This window comes from Arachis hypogaea, chromosome 11, assembly GCF_003086295.3.
Source record: "Arachis hypogaea cultivar Tifrunner chromosome 11, arahy.Tifrunner.gnm2.J5K5, whole genome shotgun sequence".
In the NCBI taxonomy this organism is placed as follows: Eukaryota; Viridiplantae; Streptophyta; class Magnoliopsida; order Fabales; family Fabaceae; genus Arachis; species Arachis hypogaea.
Window position 1 is genome coordinate 3,669,032 of NC_092046.1, and position 18,713 is coordinate 3,687,744.

General features: G+C 33.2%; 3 protein-coding genes across 3 annotated transcripts; all 3 read right to left on the reverse strand.

Annotated features, from left to right (window-relative positions):
- Positions 1-5,301: 5,301 nt before the first annotated feature.
- LOC112723745 (cation/H(+) antiporter 24-like) lies at positions 5,302-8,361 on the reverse strand. Its single transcript, XM_025775186.2, has 2 exons — positions 7,364-8,361; positions 5,302-6,493 (listed from the first exon to the last, which is right to left on the reverse strand). Exons 1-2 carry the CDS (start codon positions 8,309-8,311, stop codon positions 5,351-5,353), a joined length of 2,091 nt encoding a protein of 696 aa, XP_025630971.1. The 5' UTR covers positions 8,312-8,361; the 3' UTR covers positions 5,302-5,350.
- A 1,438-nt stretch (positions 8,362-9,799) lies between these two features.
- Positions 9,800-15,311, reverse strand: LOC112719929 (serine/threonine receptor-like kinase NFP). The gene is made up of 3 exons (XM_025770672.3): positions 12,382-15,311; positions 11,732-12,126; positions 9,800-10,811 (listed from the first exon to the last, which is right to left on the reverse strand). The coding sequence occupies exons 1-3, from the start codon at positions 13,139-13,141 to the stop codon at positions 10,062-10,064; spliced, it is 1,905 nt and encodes a 634-aa protein (XP_025626457.1). The 5' UTR covers positions 13,142-15,311; the 3' UTR covers positions 9,800-10,061.
- A 1,160-nt stretch (positions 15,312-16,471) lies between these two features.
- Positions 16,472-18,491, reverse strand: LOC112719930 (photosynthetic NDH subunit of subcomplex B 5, chloroplastic). The gene is made up of 4 exons (XM_025770673.3): positions 17,771-18,491; positions 17,636-17,698; positions 16,992-17,050; positions 16,472-16,912 (listed from the first exon to the last, which is right to left on the reverse strand). Exons 1-4 carry the CDS (start codon positions 18,054-18,056, stop codon positions 16,685-16,687), a joined length of 636 nt encoding a protein of 211 aa, XP_025626458.1. The 5' UTR covers positions 18,057-18,491; the 3' UTR covers positions 16,472-16,684.
- Positions 18,492-18,713: the final 222 nt, after the last annotated feature.

Below are 18,713 nucleotides of genomic sequence, written 5' to 3' on the forward strand. Positions count from 1 at the left end.
CGCCTTTGGAGTGTAAATGATTCTAAGTTTGTAATTAGCAGGGATGTTACCTTTGATGAACGATCTATGGTAGCTTTGTCTAAAGATGTGGTGCCAGATGATGGTGATGTTGGAAAAACTTCAAATACTCAAGTGGTGGAGATAGAGTCTAAATATCAACAAATAGACTCTAATAATGTTCAGGTGGAGCATCCTAATGCTACTCGAGATGACGCAGAGGATGAACTTGATCATGAGAAAATTCAGCGAGAAAATGCACATGCATTACAACAGCAGCAGCAGGATTCTTTAGCATCTACTAGGCCAAAGAGGAATTATAAATTTGTTCAGAAGTTCGGGTCAGACAAGCCTTTGAGACATTATGGGCAGCTAAACTTGGTAGATTATGCACTCTCAGTGGAGGATGATGAGCCGGTCACCTTCAAACATGCTATCAAAGACAAAGATAGAGAGAGTTGGTTGGTCGCTATGGAGGAAGAGATGCAATCTCTTCATAAGAACAAGACATGGGATGTGGTCCCATTGCCCGTGAAAAAGACTGCAATTGGTTGTAAGTGGGTGTATAAAAGAAAAGAAGATCCTACTAAGTCAGATGGTACAAGATTCAAAGCTAGGTTAGTAGCAAAGGGATTTGCACAGAAAGAAGGTGTTGATTACAATGAGATATTTTCTCCAGTGGTGAAACACACTTCCATACGGGTGCTTTTAAGTCTTGTCGCTCATGGTGATCTTGAGTTGGAACAACTAGACGTGAAGACTGCATTCTTGCACGGTGACTTAGAGGAAGAAATCTACATGTATCAACCTGAGGGTTTCAAGGTTGAGGGTAAAGAAAGTCAGGTATGTCACTTGAGGAAATCGCTATATGGATTGAAACAATCTCCTCAGCAATGGTATAAGCGATTTGACTCCTTTATGTTAAAACAAGGTTTTTCCAGAAGTAATTATGATTGTTGTGTATACATTCGTAAGCTTCCTGGAGGTGATTATATATATCTTCTATTGTATGTGGATGACATGCTTATTGCCTCTAAGAGCAAGGTAGAGATAGATGTTAAAGGTTCAACTTGGTAAAGAATTTGAAACAAAAGACTTGGGTGCTGCACGAAAAATATTAGGCATGAAAATTAAAAGGGAGAGATCAAGCCAAAAATTGTTCTTGAGCCAAAGAGGATACATTGAGCGCGTCATTGAAAGATTTGAAATAAAAAATGCTAAATCGGTGGTAATGTCATTGGCTCCACATTTTAGGCTCTCTGGTAAACAATCTCCCACAATAGCAGAGGATAAGGCTTACATGGAAAATGTACCTTATGCTAGTGCAGTCGGTAGCCTAATGTATGCTATGGTATGTACACGCCCAGATATTTCACAGGCAGTAAGTGTTGTTAGCAAGTTCATGGCAAACCCGGGTAAGGCACACTGGGAAGCAGTCAAGTGGATATTAAGATATTTGAAGGGCACCATTGACACAGGTTATGCTTTAGTGAAAAATCATGTCAAATCAGCGGCTTTGTTGATTCTGATTATGCTGGTGATCTAGATAGAAGACGTTCTACGACTGGTTATGTATATAAAATACAAGGTACTCCAGTTAGTTGGCGATCGATGTTACAAGTTACAGTGGCACTATCTACTACAAAAGCTGAGTACATGGCAGTAGCAGAAGGGGTGAAAAAAGTATTGTGGCTAAGAGGTCTTCTAGATGATTTGGGGTTGAAGCAAAATTGCGTGGATCTGAATTGTGATAGTCAAAGTGCAATTCATTTGGCTAAAAATCAGGTTCATCATGCTCGTACCAAACATATTTATGTTAGATATCACTTCGTGCGTGATGTTATGGAGAAAGGTGACATTTGAATGGGTCTTTATACTGTTATACATATGTTTAAAATATAATAAATAATTATTATTGGTAATAAATTAGCAGGTAGAATATTGGTATCTTATACTTTTCTTTTTTTGTTTAATTAAAAACGTCAAATGACGTCATATGGGAGCGAGGTTTTTCAGAAAAAAAAGTCTAAATTGGTCCGAACTTCTCAAACCTGTCCGTTTATCGATTTTTACAAAGCATAGCCAAGTCAAACCGGATCTAACCGGTTTTGTTTCTTTCCATCCCAATGGCTAATCCTAGGGGGTGGCAATAAATAGGATATGGTAGATTTTGGAACTAACTTTAACCCTACTCGCGGGTTGAAATTTTTATATAAACTCAACCTTATCCTATTTACAGGTTGAGAATATCCCAACCCTAATCTTACCGTTCTTAACCTGCGAATATCCGACTCTACCCACGAGTTACAAAAAAGATGCAATATTATTATATAACTTGATGATAATTTAAAATAGAATTGATTTTTATGTAAGAAAAAAATATATTAAATTATCAATTAATGAACATCTTTCAGTGGCTAAGAATTTTTTGCATTTAGTGAGAGGTCTTTGGTTCAACATCCGCTTGAAATATATTTTTATATAAGTATATAATATAAACATATATAGGATGCGGGTTGGTCGAATAGGGTTGAGATTCAACCTGCAACTTACCCGACTCGCATGAGAACTCTACCTACACCCTACCCTACTCGTTGCAAATCGGATTGGTAACCCACCCGATCACGGACATGTTACATATTGCCACTCCTACCTAGTCCGGACTGACCTAGAGGTCGGATCGTCAGTTTGTCAGTCTAATGATTTTTTTAACTTTAGTCATATTATCTTTACGTGAAAAACATTCACGTTAAGTTTGTGAATTTGAGGGTTGGTTCCACTATAGTTATTAAAATTGAGTTGGACCAACTAATAAACCAAATTCTAAATCAGTTCGGTGTAACATTTTAAGTGTTTTAAGAAAGAAAATCAATCAAAATTGGATAAGTCAACAATTAACAATAAAAAACTCTTTCTTAAATCCTCTTTCATGTGTAATAGTTTAGTTGTCATTAGGCTAAGTTATTTTTTGATAAATTTGTCCTTTTTTAAATATATAACATATATAAATTAAATTAAATTTTTAAAATTTATTTGTTAATTATAATTTAAACGAATTAACCAATAATTCACCAGTTAAACAAGTAGCCGAATTGGTTTGATTATCAATTCAGTTCTAATAACTATAGATTTCAGTGTATCAAAACAGCAGCGTTATCTCTAAAGTCTAAATTCTAAAAGATTAACATTTATTATAATAAATTTCCGATAGTTAATTTTTGTGATTTTTTTTTGTAATTTTATAGTGAATTGAGTTTTTTTTAAGAAGAAAAAAAGTGGTATAGACATAAAAAGAAACTTATAAAAGTCTACAAATTGTCTTTACTTATGCAAAAGAGTATAAAAAATTATCTACTAATTAACTCGAGTTGGTTAAATAATTAGCTCAATCATATGCTTAAACAAGTGTTAAGAGTTTAAATTCATCTTATTTTTACATCAACTTATTATAACTCCTTAAATAGAATTTAGGGCAATTTACTTAAATAAATAGAATAGAGAAAACGTTTACCTAAATGTGCAAAACTGGTTCTTGTTACCTGCATGTGCAAAAAGTCATTTCTATGTAATCCGTGGCAACCCACCACGGTTTCAAAATGTGCATAAACCGTGGCAGGTCCCAGCGGATTATGGCCAAAAGATATAGAGTGTAAACCGTGGTAGGTCACCACGGTTTACTAAGGAGAGATGGCATGCATAAACCGTGGAGAGTCACCACGGTTTATGAAAAAACTTGTTTGCACATAAAACCTTGTGGGTCACCACGGTTTATATGTGGTAAATAATGGCCAGAAAACCTTGTTAATTTTATGTATTATTGACTAATATATACTATAAAATTTTTACTTCTCTTTATGTATTATTGACTAATATATACTATAAAATTTTTACATGTATTATCAATTATTTTTTCATTATGTTTATCACTATTTTTCATTTTACACTATATTTAAATATTTATTATACTATAAAAAATATTAATGAACATAATAAAATAATTACTTATTAATATTTTTTAGAGTACTCATTAATATTCTTATAATATAATAAATATTTTTTATTTTAAATTTAACAAATACTAATGTATCAATATACACTTATATGTGAATTTATTAAATCTATATAAAAGATTTAATCAATAAGCATGTTAATAAATATTAAGATACCAATATTAACAAGTAATTATTTTATTGTACTCATTAATATGTTATAGTGTAATGAATCTTTATTTTATAAATGAAAAAATAAAGATGAATATAATGAGAGAGGTCACCTTAAGCTTAAACGAACTTTTGAGTAGTTTTTATAAGTTCGCCTAAGATTTTGAAAACTTCATAAAAACTCAAAATAAAAAATAAAAACACAGATTCCAAACATTAATGTTAGTGTAATTTATTTTTAAAAATATTTTTTTATTTTATAATAGAAAAAAATCCAAAAATTTTATGGTGTTTATTATTGGAGTCTAATTTTTTTCTAATTTATTTTACATAACAAATTTTAAATATTTTAAATTTATTAAATTTGATCATTTTAAATTAAATATTAATTTTTTATTTTTTAGTAAATAGACATCAATTTTTTAAGCACTATAAAAATCATTTTCTTAGTATTATCTGATTTTTTTTTTCTATTGTACTCTTTCTATTATAAAAAGCTGTTGTTGATAAGACATAATTTAAGATTCTGCTCATAAATTTATTGTGCTAATAAATTCATTTTCTATTGGACATAAAATTAACAAGGTTTTCTGACCATTATTTACCACACATAAACCGTCGTGACCCACAAGGTTTTATGTGCAAACAAGTTTTTTCATAAACCGTGGTGACTCTCTCCACGGTTTATGCACGCCATCTCTCCTTAGTAAACCGTGGTGTTTACACTCTATATCTTTTGGCCATAATCCGCTGGGACCTGCCACGGTTTATGCACGTTTTGAAACCGTGGTGGGTTGCCACGGATTACATAGAAATGACTTTTTGCACATGCAGGTAACAAGAACCAGTTTTACACATTTGGGTAAATATTTTCTCTATTCTATTTATTTAAGTAACTTGCCCTAGAATTTAGATTTACCATAAATTAATCATTATATTATCACTAATTTCTAGCTATTGATACTAGTAGTCTAATACATTCCAAAAAGGAGACTTTCATTAACTTTTTACATAATTTAGTACAACTCTAACAGTACTATTTATACTACTTTTAATAAAAGTTAATTCTGCTCTACTAATTCAACTAAACCCAATAAAACAGGTTACATATTATCATCTAAAATTACTAAACTACCCATGTCAATGTTAAGTTAACAAAGTGCTGCATTCATAACCATTTGACCTCAACTTGTTTATCCTCTTACAATTTGTTGATGTATAACTAAAACAGAACCAGAACTTGGAAAATCTTCAGAAGCAATATAATCTCCTATGAGTCCTAATTCTTCACTCTCACTCCATTCTGATAACCCTGTAAGAAGAACAGGGTTTATCCCTTGTTTTCTTCCAACTATCCAAAGATCATAATCTTCATCACCATCATTATCATTATTATTCATAGCTAGAATACTTGCAATTGTTTCTTCTCCATTCTTAACCACCACTTCTCTGTACTTCACTCTGTTGTTTGTCTCATTCTTAACCCAAAACCATGTCACAATTCCATCATCTAGCTTCTTCTCCCTTTCTTTGTCCCCTACATAGTTTGCGGACAAGAATCGAATCACAGTAAGAGAAGCATCTTGGTTTGCAGCTATCATATCTGCATAAACAAGAGCCTCTCTTGCATCTGCTCCTCCGAGAAATAGCATCGCATATCGCCGTCCGAATCTACGAAGGGAAGAAGGAGCAGCAGCAATATTTCTTGCTGCAGTCATCATTTCAATAAGATTATTACTTCCTTTATCAACAAGAATACCAACAGAGCAAGGTGCATGATTCAACACTTGAGAGTTTATAGTATGGATCATGCCCTTGTTATAAACATGTTTTTTCTTGAAAGGTAAGATGATCAGAGAAGCTTCATTTTCTAAAGCAATCAAGCAAATGTCTTGGAACATCATTTGCTTCAGCGAAACAACTGTGAAAAACTTTAGCTCCACAAATTTCCCTTTAAGTTCTTGATAGCGCCTTAGAACATTTACAATGTGCATCCATTGATAATTGGAAGGCATTTCTTGGTTGTCATGGTCTATAAATAGAGGGCTAGCACGGCCAACAAGCTCGAATAATCGAACAGTGTGAACTATGAAGGGACGATTTGGATTTGGATTTGATATGTCAAGAACATTGATGAGACCATTTATGCTTTCATCATCTTGAATGCATAGAACCATTGAAAGCTTAGTGTTTGGAAGGTGATGCTGAATGTTCCTTCTTTGGTTCACAATATATGGCCTTGTTGGATCATACACTATGGAGATCAATGGAGTGAATGTTGCAGTTAGAACTGCTGTCATAAGCACTAATAATGTGAAACCTGGTATCTTTATGATCTGTGTTTGCATGCACACAAAGAACAAAGATAGATACAAGGAGCTATTTAGTTGAAATGCAAACAGCTATCTCCATATATAATTTGAAACAAGGAAAAAAAATTGAGAAAATACTCACGTGATCATATTTTCTTCACCCGAAGATGATATTGTAAACTGTTAGATGGTTCAGTCAAACATATTTAGTAACCATCTAACAATTTACAATGTCATCTCCGTATAAAGATGTCATTATAAGAGTATTCATTAAAAAATAAATCTACAATTTATTTTCCTAAACTTCAAATCCTTTACAACGTGAAATTAAATTATTCAAAGTTATTAAATAGTGCAAAAATTGTGATGAAACACATAATGTGATGATAATTTTGTATGAAAAGTTGGCCGGAGGTTTTTTTTTTTTAAACCATTTAATAGAGTTAACAAATTAAAAAAATACACATCTAATCACTAGCTAGGACAATTTTGTAAATTTCCTTTTCTTTATATAATTTTAGTATTTTTTTAAATTATTTTCTCAATTTATGTGAGTATTTACAATTAAATACATCTATTCATATTAAAAGAGTATAAGATGAGTTAAACTTTAAAATGACACTTGAGATTGGTCGCATATACTAACATACTCATCAAGATTTCAATTGTACCAATTATGTTTTGAAATTCTAATTGTACCACAATCGTTCTTAATGACATGATGAGTTACTTGATAAAAAATCAGTGAGGGATTATTACGATGCACTTTTACCAATTTCAAATACCTAATTAGTATAATTGGAATCTCTTGAATTTTTTAAGTACATACAATCAATTTAAAGGGCCACTTTAGGATTTAACTTGTATAAGATACACATAATGGAGCTTAGTTACCTTCTTATCCATGAAATGGACAAACATTATGAGCTCCATTTGTCCTCTCAAGCTCATCATAAGGCTAAGTGCAAGTCCATCTCTAAATGGCAACTGCCAATAGAATGTAGCAACCCAAGTGGAAAAGAATTTGGTCAAGTAGCCAGTTAAAACCATGAAAAACAATGGTTCTAAATGAGACCAATCAATCTCACTCATAGCAAACACATCAGTATGAGTTCCCACCATAAGGAATGAGAATGGTAGTAGAAAATCAGTCATAATAGTCTTGCTCTTTTCCACTATTGTTGCTCCTAAAGGAGGCCCATCAGGGATCACAAGGCCCAACCACAAAGGCCCATTAGCAATTGCCATCCCAAGCATATCTGTCACAAAGCCCAACACAAAAACACCCAAAAGAATGACAACAACATAAGATTGTTCCACTGGGTGCCCTTCTGGAGTGTTCTTATGAATCCACATCATCGTGGGCCTTACACAAAACATAATGAACATTAGCACCAGTACAAGAGAAATTGTGTACCAAATTGCATGCTTTGTTCCTGTTTCTCCATGTTTCCCAGCCTCAAATACTACAATTGAACATGTACCAATTGCATCACCAATTAAAGCCATAGACAAAGCCATTCTCCCAACATGTGAGTTTATAAGGTTAAGCTCTTTCAAAATATTATGGACAACAGGGAATGTTGTGATCCCAAAGTACGCTGAAATTACACCTAGTGAAGCTATTCTAGAAAGTTCTTTGTCCATGTTTTTTCTCATGTATAGTGACACAAGAAAAGTTAGCATTGAGGGAATGCTTATACCAACTAATGCCGTGTACAAATGCATTTTCCCTGATTTTTTCAACATGGTTGGGTCACACTTCACACCATAGATGAAAACAAAGAACATGAATCCCATTATTCCAAGATTTTTCACCAAGAATTCAGCTGCTTCAGGCATTACATTATGTTTAAACCATCCATGGCGTCCCAAAACAGAAGGTCCAAGAATAATACCACCCTTGAAATGATAACATGTAAATTTATTTATATTTAATCAGTATCCAATTAGTAAAAGTTATCTCCACACCAAAACATTATATTATTATTATTATTATTATTAGAAATAATATTTCTTTTTCATGTGTAGTCAAAATACTCACATAAATATTTTTTACATAAATGCACCAAAAATAGCAAGAACTTACCTTATTTTAGTATTCATTTTCACATGAATTAATTTTGTTTTCGAAAATTTTCAAAACTTCAATTTGTCCCTAAAATGCTTATGAAGGCAAAATCTATGTATGTTGGTGCTTATCTATTAGTTTGGCTAAGTTCTTTAATTTTATCAACGACTTGGAGCTACATTTAGAAATTTGATATAAACATATGGAAAATATACATTAAAAGAATAAATTAATGTATGGTTCCTCTTGAACATTAAGCAATGAAATGAATGTTAATAATACTAAAAATTAAGAAGCTTATTACCATCATCTGACAAACCAGCTCAGGTTGTTTGAGAGGCTTAAAAAGAATGCGAAGAATGCGAGTGACGACGATGATAAGAATGAGATCTAACATTAGAAGTGAGAAAGTAGAGGCTGTATGATTGTTGCCACCGCCATTGAAGAGTCCCCCAGCGCGAAACTCTTGCATTGATTGGCAAGAAAGGGCCAAGGAAGTTGCAATAGAATCATCATCGATATGTTTCAAGCTTTGTATCAATGTTCGCGAATGACGAATGTGATGATCATGTATTGGGAAAACCCTAGTCATGTGCAACAACGTTAAAGTTTCTGTCTCATAAAACCATACACATCCAAATCACATTCAAACGTGAAGGAAATGTGAAAGAGGCTGAGATAGGATACAAGAATTGTGGATATACGTCAAAGTGGGAGAATTAGTGTTTCTCTTTCATTCTAATCACTAATCACTATTTTTTATTATTTTATTGTGAGGTAAATATTTTACATGTTTAGTTTTTTTAATTTCCTACATCATTGAAGTAGTGGAATTTTTTAGCTACATTTATTTTATTTATTTGGTATACAAGGGAACGCCCAAGTATTTTCCTAGGGCAGAGCAAAATTCTTATAGCTAATAAGGAAGTAAAATTATATGACACGAAGCTACTTTTGGAGGAACTAAAGTTTTATTAATGTCATATTTTAGCATGTTAGTTGATGATTGTTACATATGGCTTATTTGAATTCTTTTAAGTGTATTCCCAATTTGTTATGGGAGCTTGATGGAAATTAATGTCTTTAGTTTTCAACTGATCTGACATAAATCTTCATGAAAATGAAGCTACACAATTAATTAATTTAGGTTGATGTGGTGATTAACAATAATCATTCGCTTAAATAAGTATTAGAAGTTTGAATTATGCATTGTTTGAATTATGCATTGTATATCTAGCAACTCATTGGCCAACGACAAATCCTTAAATAGTGTTTAGATTCATAGCAGATTAGTCCTTAACATGTCGGACTGACTATAATAATTTGTGATTTTATTTTGATTTGATTACACATGGTTTCTATTATATTTTTTAGGGGCTAATTTCATGATACAAAACTTGGAAATTTATACATAAATTGCATAACAGAATTGTAAAACTAACAGCACCCCTACTTAATTTACATAAACTCCCTCTGAAGTTAAGCTACAGTTGTAGTTGAAAGGAGAGAATTTGATTTGATTCACCTAGCAGTGACCTTTGGGGATCCAATCCCATCCTCAGAGGTTTCAAACCCTGCATCATCACTCTTGCAGAGAGCATAGACAACATCCACTATGCTAGGCCTCTTTGAAGGCTCCTTATGCAAACAAGCAATAGCAATCCCCAAAACTCCCAACAAACTATCCATAGATATTGTGTCCCTCAAGATTGCCTTGTCCATCCACTCCCTCACCCTCCTACCCTTCTCTTGATCACTACTTACCCCTTCAAAGGTCTTCATAGCACTCATCCACAGTAGATTCCCCTCCTCGTCGATGGCTTCCCTTCCAGAGATGAGCTCCAGGAGCACCACCCCGAAAGAGAAGACATCCATCTTGGTGGAGACGACGCCATCGGCCAGATACTCGGGAGCAATGTAGCCCTGAGTTCCCACAATGTGCATTGTAATGGCATTCATTCCTGACTTGGCAAGCCCGAAGTTGGCAATCTTGGCTCTCATGTTTGAGTCCAACAGAATGTTGCTGCTCTTTATGTCTTTGTGCACTACTCTTGGCCTTGTGTGCTCGTGGATGTATTGAAGACCATTTGCTATGTCTATGCCTATTCTCACCCTTGTCTTCCAGTTTAGCTTCTCCTTATTCTTCCCTTCCTCTTCGTGCAGCCACCAGTTCAAAGATCCATTCTCCACGTACTCATAAACTAGATAGCAATTCCCTTCTTCAGAATCTATGCAAAACCCTTCTAACTTCACCAGATTCCCATGGTTAACCTTCATCCACACAAAACCATCATTTACTAGAGAAAGTGTGTGAAGATATCTTATATGCAAAGATGATATTGCGACCAATTAAATAGTTCAGTCAAACATATCAAATCATTTAACGGTTTACAATATCATCTTTGTACGGAGATGTAATAGGGGAAGTAGCCACCTTTTGTTTATCTTATGTGTTGCTGTGAATTTTGGAGTTTTATGCTTTTACTATATTTTCTTTAAAAAGTTAAAAGAGTGCAGCAGCATGATTTGTCTGTTATTATGACTTTATGTGCGTACCTAATAATGTGCTTCTTTAATTTAAAAAACTCTGTATAATAAGCTGATAACAATGATCAATCATGAGAGACAAAGATGGAAACGTCACTCACCAAATAACTAAAAGGAACTATTCCATTAACTGATAATGTTTTATTCTTATTTAAGTGTTCCTCAAAATAGATTAGTTAGCATAAATGAAAAATAATAACCAAAAGAAACCCAATCTGATAACGTTTTGGATCAGAAATATATGTCTGTTTATTTATTGAGTCCTGCTAGGGAGCCAAGCTCTTGACTTTTCGGATCTAGAGCTCTGATACCATATCATGATACCACTCATCTCAAAAACTTCAGCTGATAGAAAAAGATAACACTAATGGTTATATCTCCATTGGCTCCCTATACTTTTTTATGTTATATTTTAAGGAATAATAAGCGACCACATGTAACGATTCCACTGGTTTTTTTCTCCGCCCCTAATAATACCTTAGGGAAACATTAAAAAAATAATGATGTGCATATAGATCTAGGCATCTCCAGGTTTATTCCCTTGGCTTGAGTATGCTTAATAAAATAAAGTATTTCGAAACACACGACATACATGATAGGAAGTTAGAAAGAATAAAGATAATTTTACGAGTGAAATTGATTACCTTCTGTAAGATCTTGAGCTCCTCATAGGCATTCCACTTCATCTTCTTGATTGCATAGGTTTCTCCATCAATAGTACCTTTGTAAACAGAACCTTGAATGAGGCAACTGTCACTGAAGGCATCAGTGGCTTCTACAAGTTCCTCAATTCCAAATACTCTGTACTTGTCCAAGCAGTCAGACACATTGGCCATCAGCTTCACATCCATCGGTTTACTCCCTTTCCCATCTCCCCCTCCCGAAAACACCCTGCCCTCCTTCTGCCTCTGCTCCTCCTCGTCCCTGCCCGCCCACATCCTGCCCTTCAACACACTCTCCCTATACATCCACACCGCACACACCACCATTAGCAGCAAACCAGCAATCCCCAATCCAATTGCCAGCCCTCTCACGGTGCCTGTTGTTATGAGTATGCTTAGTGGATTATTCAAAAACCATGACATTCACTAAGCAATTCTAGTTTTTAGTAAATACTCACGTACAGTTATCTTCACGTGAAGTTGATAGCCGAGAACAATTACATTGACTAAATTGTTAAACAGTTCTCAACTATCAACTTCATATGATTTTAGGTGAGTTTTAAATGTCTAGTGGTTATTTTCAATATATTGAAACAAAAAATATTTAGTAAATTGTTTAGCGAGGTTGTTACCTGCCCTGTCATCAGAGCTGCCGGCCGGAGTCGGAGAAGGAGCAGCAGCAGTGCTTGTATTCGGCTGTGACAGAACCGGCAGCTTCGTCACCGGGACGAATATGGTATCATAGACGTTGAATTTGTTCCCGTTGACATCAGTGATGGCCTTCTGCTGAGATCCAAACCTGGAAGCAATCGAAGATAGGTTGTCGGACGGTTGGACAACATAGGAGATCATGTAATTGGCTCTTGTGTTGGACACAGTTGTGTTCTTGTCGGGGCACTTGCAGAAGACAGGGAATATAGCATTGTCCCCAATTTGGAGGTTGGTTGCTACAAGGTTTGGGTTAACAACCTCAACAGAAGGGTAGGTAGTGAGGTTCTCAAACTTGTTGGTGGAGACTAAGTAGAAGGTATCGTTGGGTTTGATGGTGTAGGAGATGTTAGCATAAGAGATGGAGCCAAAGGTGGTGTTGATGGAGTTGCAGGAACATGTTAAGGGAATAAAGAGTTGCTGGTTTAGGATTAGAGGAGAGGAAACTGAATTAGAGGATATGTTGCTTGGATTTGCAATCATGAGACGGCTGACTTGGAAGAGGTCTCCAATGGAAGCTAGGTCAAGAAACTGACTCTGAGCTCTGTAGAAAGCATAGGCCTGGCATGGATAGCTTCTTCCACTGCACTGGAACCCTGTGTTGTTCTGTTGGCTCTTTGTCTGGCCATGTGAGGGTTCAACAAACTGCAACAGCAAGATGAGAAGGACAGGCCAAACTCTCATTTTGGCTTCTCTCTCTGTTTGTTTCTATTTTGACATGTTTGTTTATTATATATAGTGTAGAATTTCAAGTGCTGTGGCTGCGGTGAGAGGCAAGGAAAAGAAGAAAAGAAACAATGGACTTAGTTTCCTTTCAGATCTAACTGGACAGCATTCATTCAAGTCAAACCTGCTTGCTTATGTCTAAGTTTCCCACTCACCGTTCTTGATATTTATCCCCCAACTATGAAATATGAATACTAGTCAACATGATTGAATTTTCTATGAGTGACTTAAGATGGGGCCTATTCCTTTTCAATTTTCAATTACTCCAATCACTGGCATCCTTCTAGACTAATTTCATGGTGCTTGTTAAATAGTATTTAATTTTTTAATTTATTTTTTATTGAATTTTAAATATTTAAAAAAAATATTTTTTTATTTTTTAAATTAAATATTAATTTTTTATTTTTTTTAGCAAATTAAAACTACTTTTTAAATACAATAACAATTACCTAATATTTAATATCAAATTATCAATAGTACAAAGAAACTTTGAAGGTTATTGGATCACTAATAATTATAGGATTTGGATCCTCTAAAGTTTGAATTTCACTTTAGATAATAAAGTGTAATTTCTCACTATTGATTTTATAGGTGGGATCAATAATAAATATGAAAGAGAAACTATTCAAGAGTAGAAGATCACACTTTATTCTCTAAAGTAAAATTTAAATTTTAGAGGATCCAAATCTATAATTATAATATACAACTAAATGACTGTTGAGTATTTTTTATAGACAATGAACTAATTAATCATATCAAATGGATTGATTTTTTTATAGTTTTTAAGATATTTTTTAATCTGACATATTAAAAATTAATCCATTTACAGAAAATGGTGTGGATTTGATCTATTTGATTGTTGATGATAATGTCAGAAATGACAATGAATTATACCTTTTTATTTATGTTTATGTCTTATTTTTTGTTGTGCTTGGTTTTTTGCTGCTCTATTTTATTGTGTTGAGTTTCTTTTATTCAAAAAAAATTTCAAGTTCTATTTAATGGTTTATTACTTATCAAAATTAAAATCCTTACATTTACCCAAGTAAAACGAGTGAATTAGGCTGTTCGACCAACTCAAAGTTGGTTAATGAATTGATTACTTTATTCAACAGTCATTGTAACGTTTGGTTTGGGCAAATAAACTAAAAACGATTGGTGATTGGCTATAGGCTCTAGCTCAGGATAAAGCAATAAAATTGATTATTGGCCCTGCCCTTTGGTGTAAAAATGAAACACAAAAGATAAGAGTACGAGGAACGCATATACTACACAAGAAAGTCGTGACAGATTTGGTTCCCAACACAGACTTGAGAGTTGACTACTAAATGCAAACTAAACGTATTGGAGAGGTCATTACTTATTTCTATGTTAACAAAGTCACAAGTCATTGCAAAATTTGGACTATGAACATTGATTGCAAGAAATTTCTATGTCCTGGATAGCAATAATTTCCATAATTCACACTTTAAGTTGATTATTAATTTATGCCTATTGCCTAAATAGTGTCAGTGTTAACACTGCTCACTTATAGACCAGTCACTTCAAAGTTGAAACCTAAAAAATTCTTCAATAAAGGAATCTAGAAAAGTAAAAAACCCAAGGAGCACTCCAGCCTCTAGAGAATTCATGTTTTGTTATTTGATTAGGCTTATATTGATCATACACGTTATTCTAATACTATTTTTTCTAAGTTTGAACTAAGACAATTCATTTGACCGAAAATATATAGTCATGCATACATAGCAAATGTGTAAAGTCTTTGATACATAACAAACAATATTTGATAGATAGAATCCTAATTCTTGTATATAATGCTCCATGCCAATTCTTATTAGTTAAATAACTTCTCCTGTATTTGAAGGTTACTAATTTTTGAAAGATTGAAATTTTTTTCTTTTTCTAAGGTCTAATTATTCGTGGCATCATCACCAAGCACTAGATATTTTTTAGCATGAAAAATAAGTGGAAGGCTTCTACATGATAAGTGGAAGTGGGAGACTTGAGAATCATGATAATGAGAATAACATTATTAGTATTGACTAATTTGGATGCTGTGAATTAGTGATCTAAAATAGGTTAGTGGCTAAGATGATTGACATCTATAAAGATTTAAAAAAAAAAAAAACTTAATTATTGCAATAAACAATTTTAGAAAAGGTTATAAGAATGTGATGTTTGGAGAGTGCGTAGATGAATAATATAAGAACGTAACATGTCCAAAGACGCATTATATTTTTTAAAAAAGTGTAGAGTCTAATCTTAAAATTTTTTTACAAAGAATACTACACTTACTATGTAGTGTTTCATTAGGTCTCTTAAGAATTTCGATCTCAGATTTTTTGTTATTATACAGGATTTAATTAGTACTTTATTTTTCTTCAAGAACTAATTATTTTGAGATTAAAATTCTCAAACAACTAATTAACATTTAAATCTTAAAAATAATGTCTTAATTAAATCTATCAAATTCATCATATTTTAGAAACCTATTCTCAAATATCACATTTATAAAACTTAGATTCATTTGATGGAAGAACTAGAAATTAAAATAGTGAAAAAGTGAGCAAATTTAGCAGTCATCCCACAATATAAATTTGAGTTAAGCTCCCCATTCTTCTACGGTTATGGTATGTTTGATTGGAGAGTGAAAATGAGGAATAAATTTTGCCTAAACAAGTTATTTAAGTAAAGTTTTACTCTATTTTTGCACGTCCAAACTAACCATTCTCTTACAAAAAAATAATGAACATATTGAAGACTAAATTCTTAAAGTAGTCCTTTTGATTTATGGTGTTCACCATTCTAATTTTTTAAATCCAAAATTTATTATATTGATTGTTGAGATCCAACTCTAGAATCATAGTTGTCTTTAGACCCTTTTTAGCTCTGAGTCAATAAATGAAATGCTGAGTTGATTCTAACTTGTCAAGCTTAACAGTTAACACAGGACTAAACGACGTCGTTTCATTTTAACGCTTAAACAAAGCAAAAATGAAGAGATAGAGGAAGAATAGTTTACATGATGTACAAACCGTTTTATCCCTTTTCATTCTCCAAAACGACCTCATTTTTTGCATGCTTGTTCAAGCACAAAACCAAAATGACATCATTTAGTCCTATGTTTAGTGTGACAAGTCAAAATTAGCTCAACATTCTATTCATTGACTTAATACTGAAAAGAGTTCAAAGACCAATATAATACCTGGAGCTGAATTTCAGGAATCAATATAACAAATTTTGAATTTAAAAGACTAAAATAGTAAAAGTCGTGAATCCAGAGGCCACTATAAAAATTTATCCCATATTAAAAGCATTATTTACAAATTACAATGTATAAGACCCAAAGTGATCTTTCCGAAATTTTTTATAAGATAAAAATAAGGAATATATATACATAATCAAACCTATTGATTAAATAAAATAGTGAAGAGAGAAGAACAAAATTAAAAGGGTTGCCAAGCCTCACCCTCAATATTATAGAATGATTATCTGTTATCTCTATCTTCCTGTATCATCCTGTTTGATAGTAAAATCCCAAAGATCTCCATATTTCTCATTGAAGTCCCAAATGTCCATGGTGTTATAGTCATTGATCAACTTATCTCTAGCTCCCCTCTCCATATTATATATCTGAGGTTCAAAGTGGTGAGGCTTATCCGGCTTATCCATCTCGATTATGCAAAATATGATTGTAAATATACCTGCTCCTATGTATAAGTACTCCCCCTGAAACAAACAGTTACAAACAAACATTCATCAATGAATGAAACTTAGCATTCATAGTTGAAGTCTTCTTCGTTATTACCGGAACATTGAAGAAGACTCCGGCAGCAATAGCTGGTGGGAACAGCCATGAAATAAGCCCTGCAAACAATATCAATGTATAAGTAAGAATTGACATTCAGGTTGTGTTTGAATAATGTCTAGATACTCATGTGATTGTGGTGACAGCATTCTAGACAGAGTAATGTTAGAGAATCAATTTGTTAGGCCAACATTATTTTGTTTATATCAAATTTTAGATTCTAAATCATAAACTCTTACCTCTAAATCCAATCCGGGTTATGCTAGCTAACCAATGACTTTCTTAAACAACGCGAACAACGGGCTTAATTACTCGTGCCACTAATTAAATTTGAGATTAATTTACTTTTTTAACCCCAATGTTGTTGTCTACCTATATTTTTTCAATCCTAAATTATAAACTTAAACGCTAAAATTGACTAACTAAAAGTTAATTTTTTGTACTTTCTCTAAGAGATAAATAATGCTAGGAACTCAACTTTTTATGTGCTTCTTACTAATGAGCTAAAATTGGTTTCATAACATATATCAAAACTTCTACGATCAAAAGATCTAGAATTTCATCATTGCCTTATTGACCCCAAGTGAAATTTCAGCAATGAAAAAGAACCTACACAAACATGAATTGAATAGTGTATGATATACCTTGGAATCCTGTGGGGGGTTCTGCTGCTGCAATCTCTTCAGCAATGGCACTCCAAAATACTCCTGAAAAGGGATGGATGCAAATGGATGATGATGTTTGTGATTGTTGAGATGTTGAAAGAGAAAAATATATACCTTTGAGTTCTGCTTCTCCCTCATAGAAAGTGTGGTGGTCATCATAGATTCCATATTGGAACTCTTCAGAGCTGATGCCATTAGTGCGGAATTGGTCTATAGGGTCTTCATTGAGGTCAGGTTCAATCTCAGCAAAACCGGCATTCAACAAGAATGTTGTTCTTCTTCTTCTTGAAGAGCTCTTTGTGAAGATGGCTTGCAAGTTGGGAGATGAGGACTTAGAAGAAGTGAGGTTGGAGAATGGAGGAAGAGATGAAAGTGAGAGTGAGGAACAAAGAGCCATCATGTCACTGTGCTTCGTTGGTTACGTTGCTTCCTTGCTTCTTATCTCATTCATTCATGCTGCTTTTTTTATCCCTTATCTTCTCTTCTCTTCTCTTCTCCTCCAACCCTTTTCTATCTTCTCTTCTCTTCTCTTCTCCTCCAACCCTTTTCTCTTATTTGGATTTACTATGTCAAACCCAAATTCTTTCAACTAAAACATGAGAATTCAACGTAAATTATTCCTTATCTTTGCTTGCTAAATTATATTTATTTATTTTTAGTGAAAGTATGAAAATTGAAAATGTATTATTTATTTATAAGGGGAAGTGTTAGTTGTCAAAAGAGACTAAATGCCAGTGTTATTGGGTGGTTGTAAAAGACTAAAATATAAGAAAGAGACCAAAATATGATTGAGATAAAAAAAAAAAAAAAGAACAATAAAGGCTTCAAGTATTCCAATCATCTTTATTATTATACAAATAAAAACTTAATCATAGATGTAAGTAAGACATTTGTTATTGGTTAACATCATTGATAAAAAAAATCAATTTAATTATTTGAGTAGTTAATTCATTCGTACTTAATCTAAATATCAAACATTTAAATCTATTTTTGTGCATGTAATAATCTATAGTCAACAACAAACTTTAAAATACAGCGATGAATCAATCCTTGAACT

Excerpts from the sequence above, each read along its gene's own strand:
- LOC112723745 (XM_025775186.2), bottom strand. The coding sequence starts at position 8,311 with ATGCCTGAAGCAGCTGAATTCTTGGTGAAAAATCTTGGAATAATGGGA. Across the intron at positions 6,494-7,363 it reads TCCATTTCATGGATAAGAAG|ATCATAAAGATACCAGGTTT; the intron begins GTAACTAAGCTC and ends ATGCAAACACAG.
- LOC112719929 (XM_025770672.3), bottom strand. The coding sequence starts at position 13,141 with ATGAGAGTTTGGCCTGTCCTTCTCATCTTGCTGTTGCAGTTTGTTGAA. Across the intron at positions 12,127-12,381 it reads CAGCTCTGATGACAGGGCAG|GCACCGTGAGAGGGCTGGCA; the intron begins GTAACAACCTCG and ends TCATAACAACAG. Across the intron at positions 10,812-11,731 it reads AGCTCAAGATCTTACAGAAG|GTTAACCATGGGAATCTGGT; the intron begins GTAATCAATTTC and ends GTGTGGATGAAG.
- LOC112719930 (XM_025770673.3), bottom strand. The coding sequence starts at position 18,056 with ATGATGGCTCTTTGTTCCTCACTCTCACTTTCATCTCTTCCTCCATTC. Across the intron at positions 17,051-17,635 it reads ACCCCCCACAGGATTCCAAG|GGCTTATTTCATGGCTGTTC; the intron begins GTATATCATACA and ends TATTGTTTGCAG. Across the intron at positions 16,913-16,991 it reads GAGTCTTCTTCAATGTTCCG|GGGGAGTACTTATACATAGG; the intron begins GTAATAACGAAG and ends TGTTTGTTTCAG.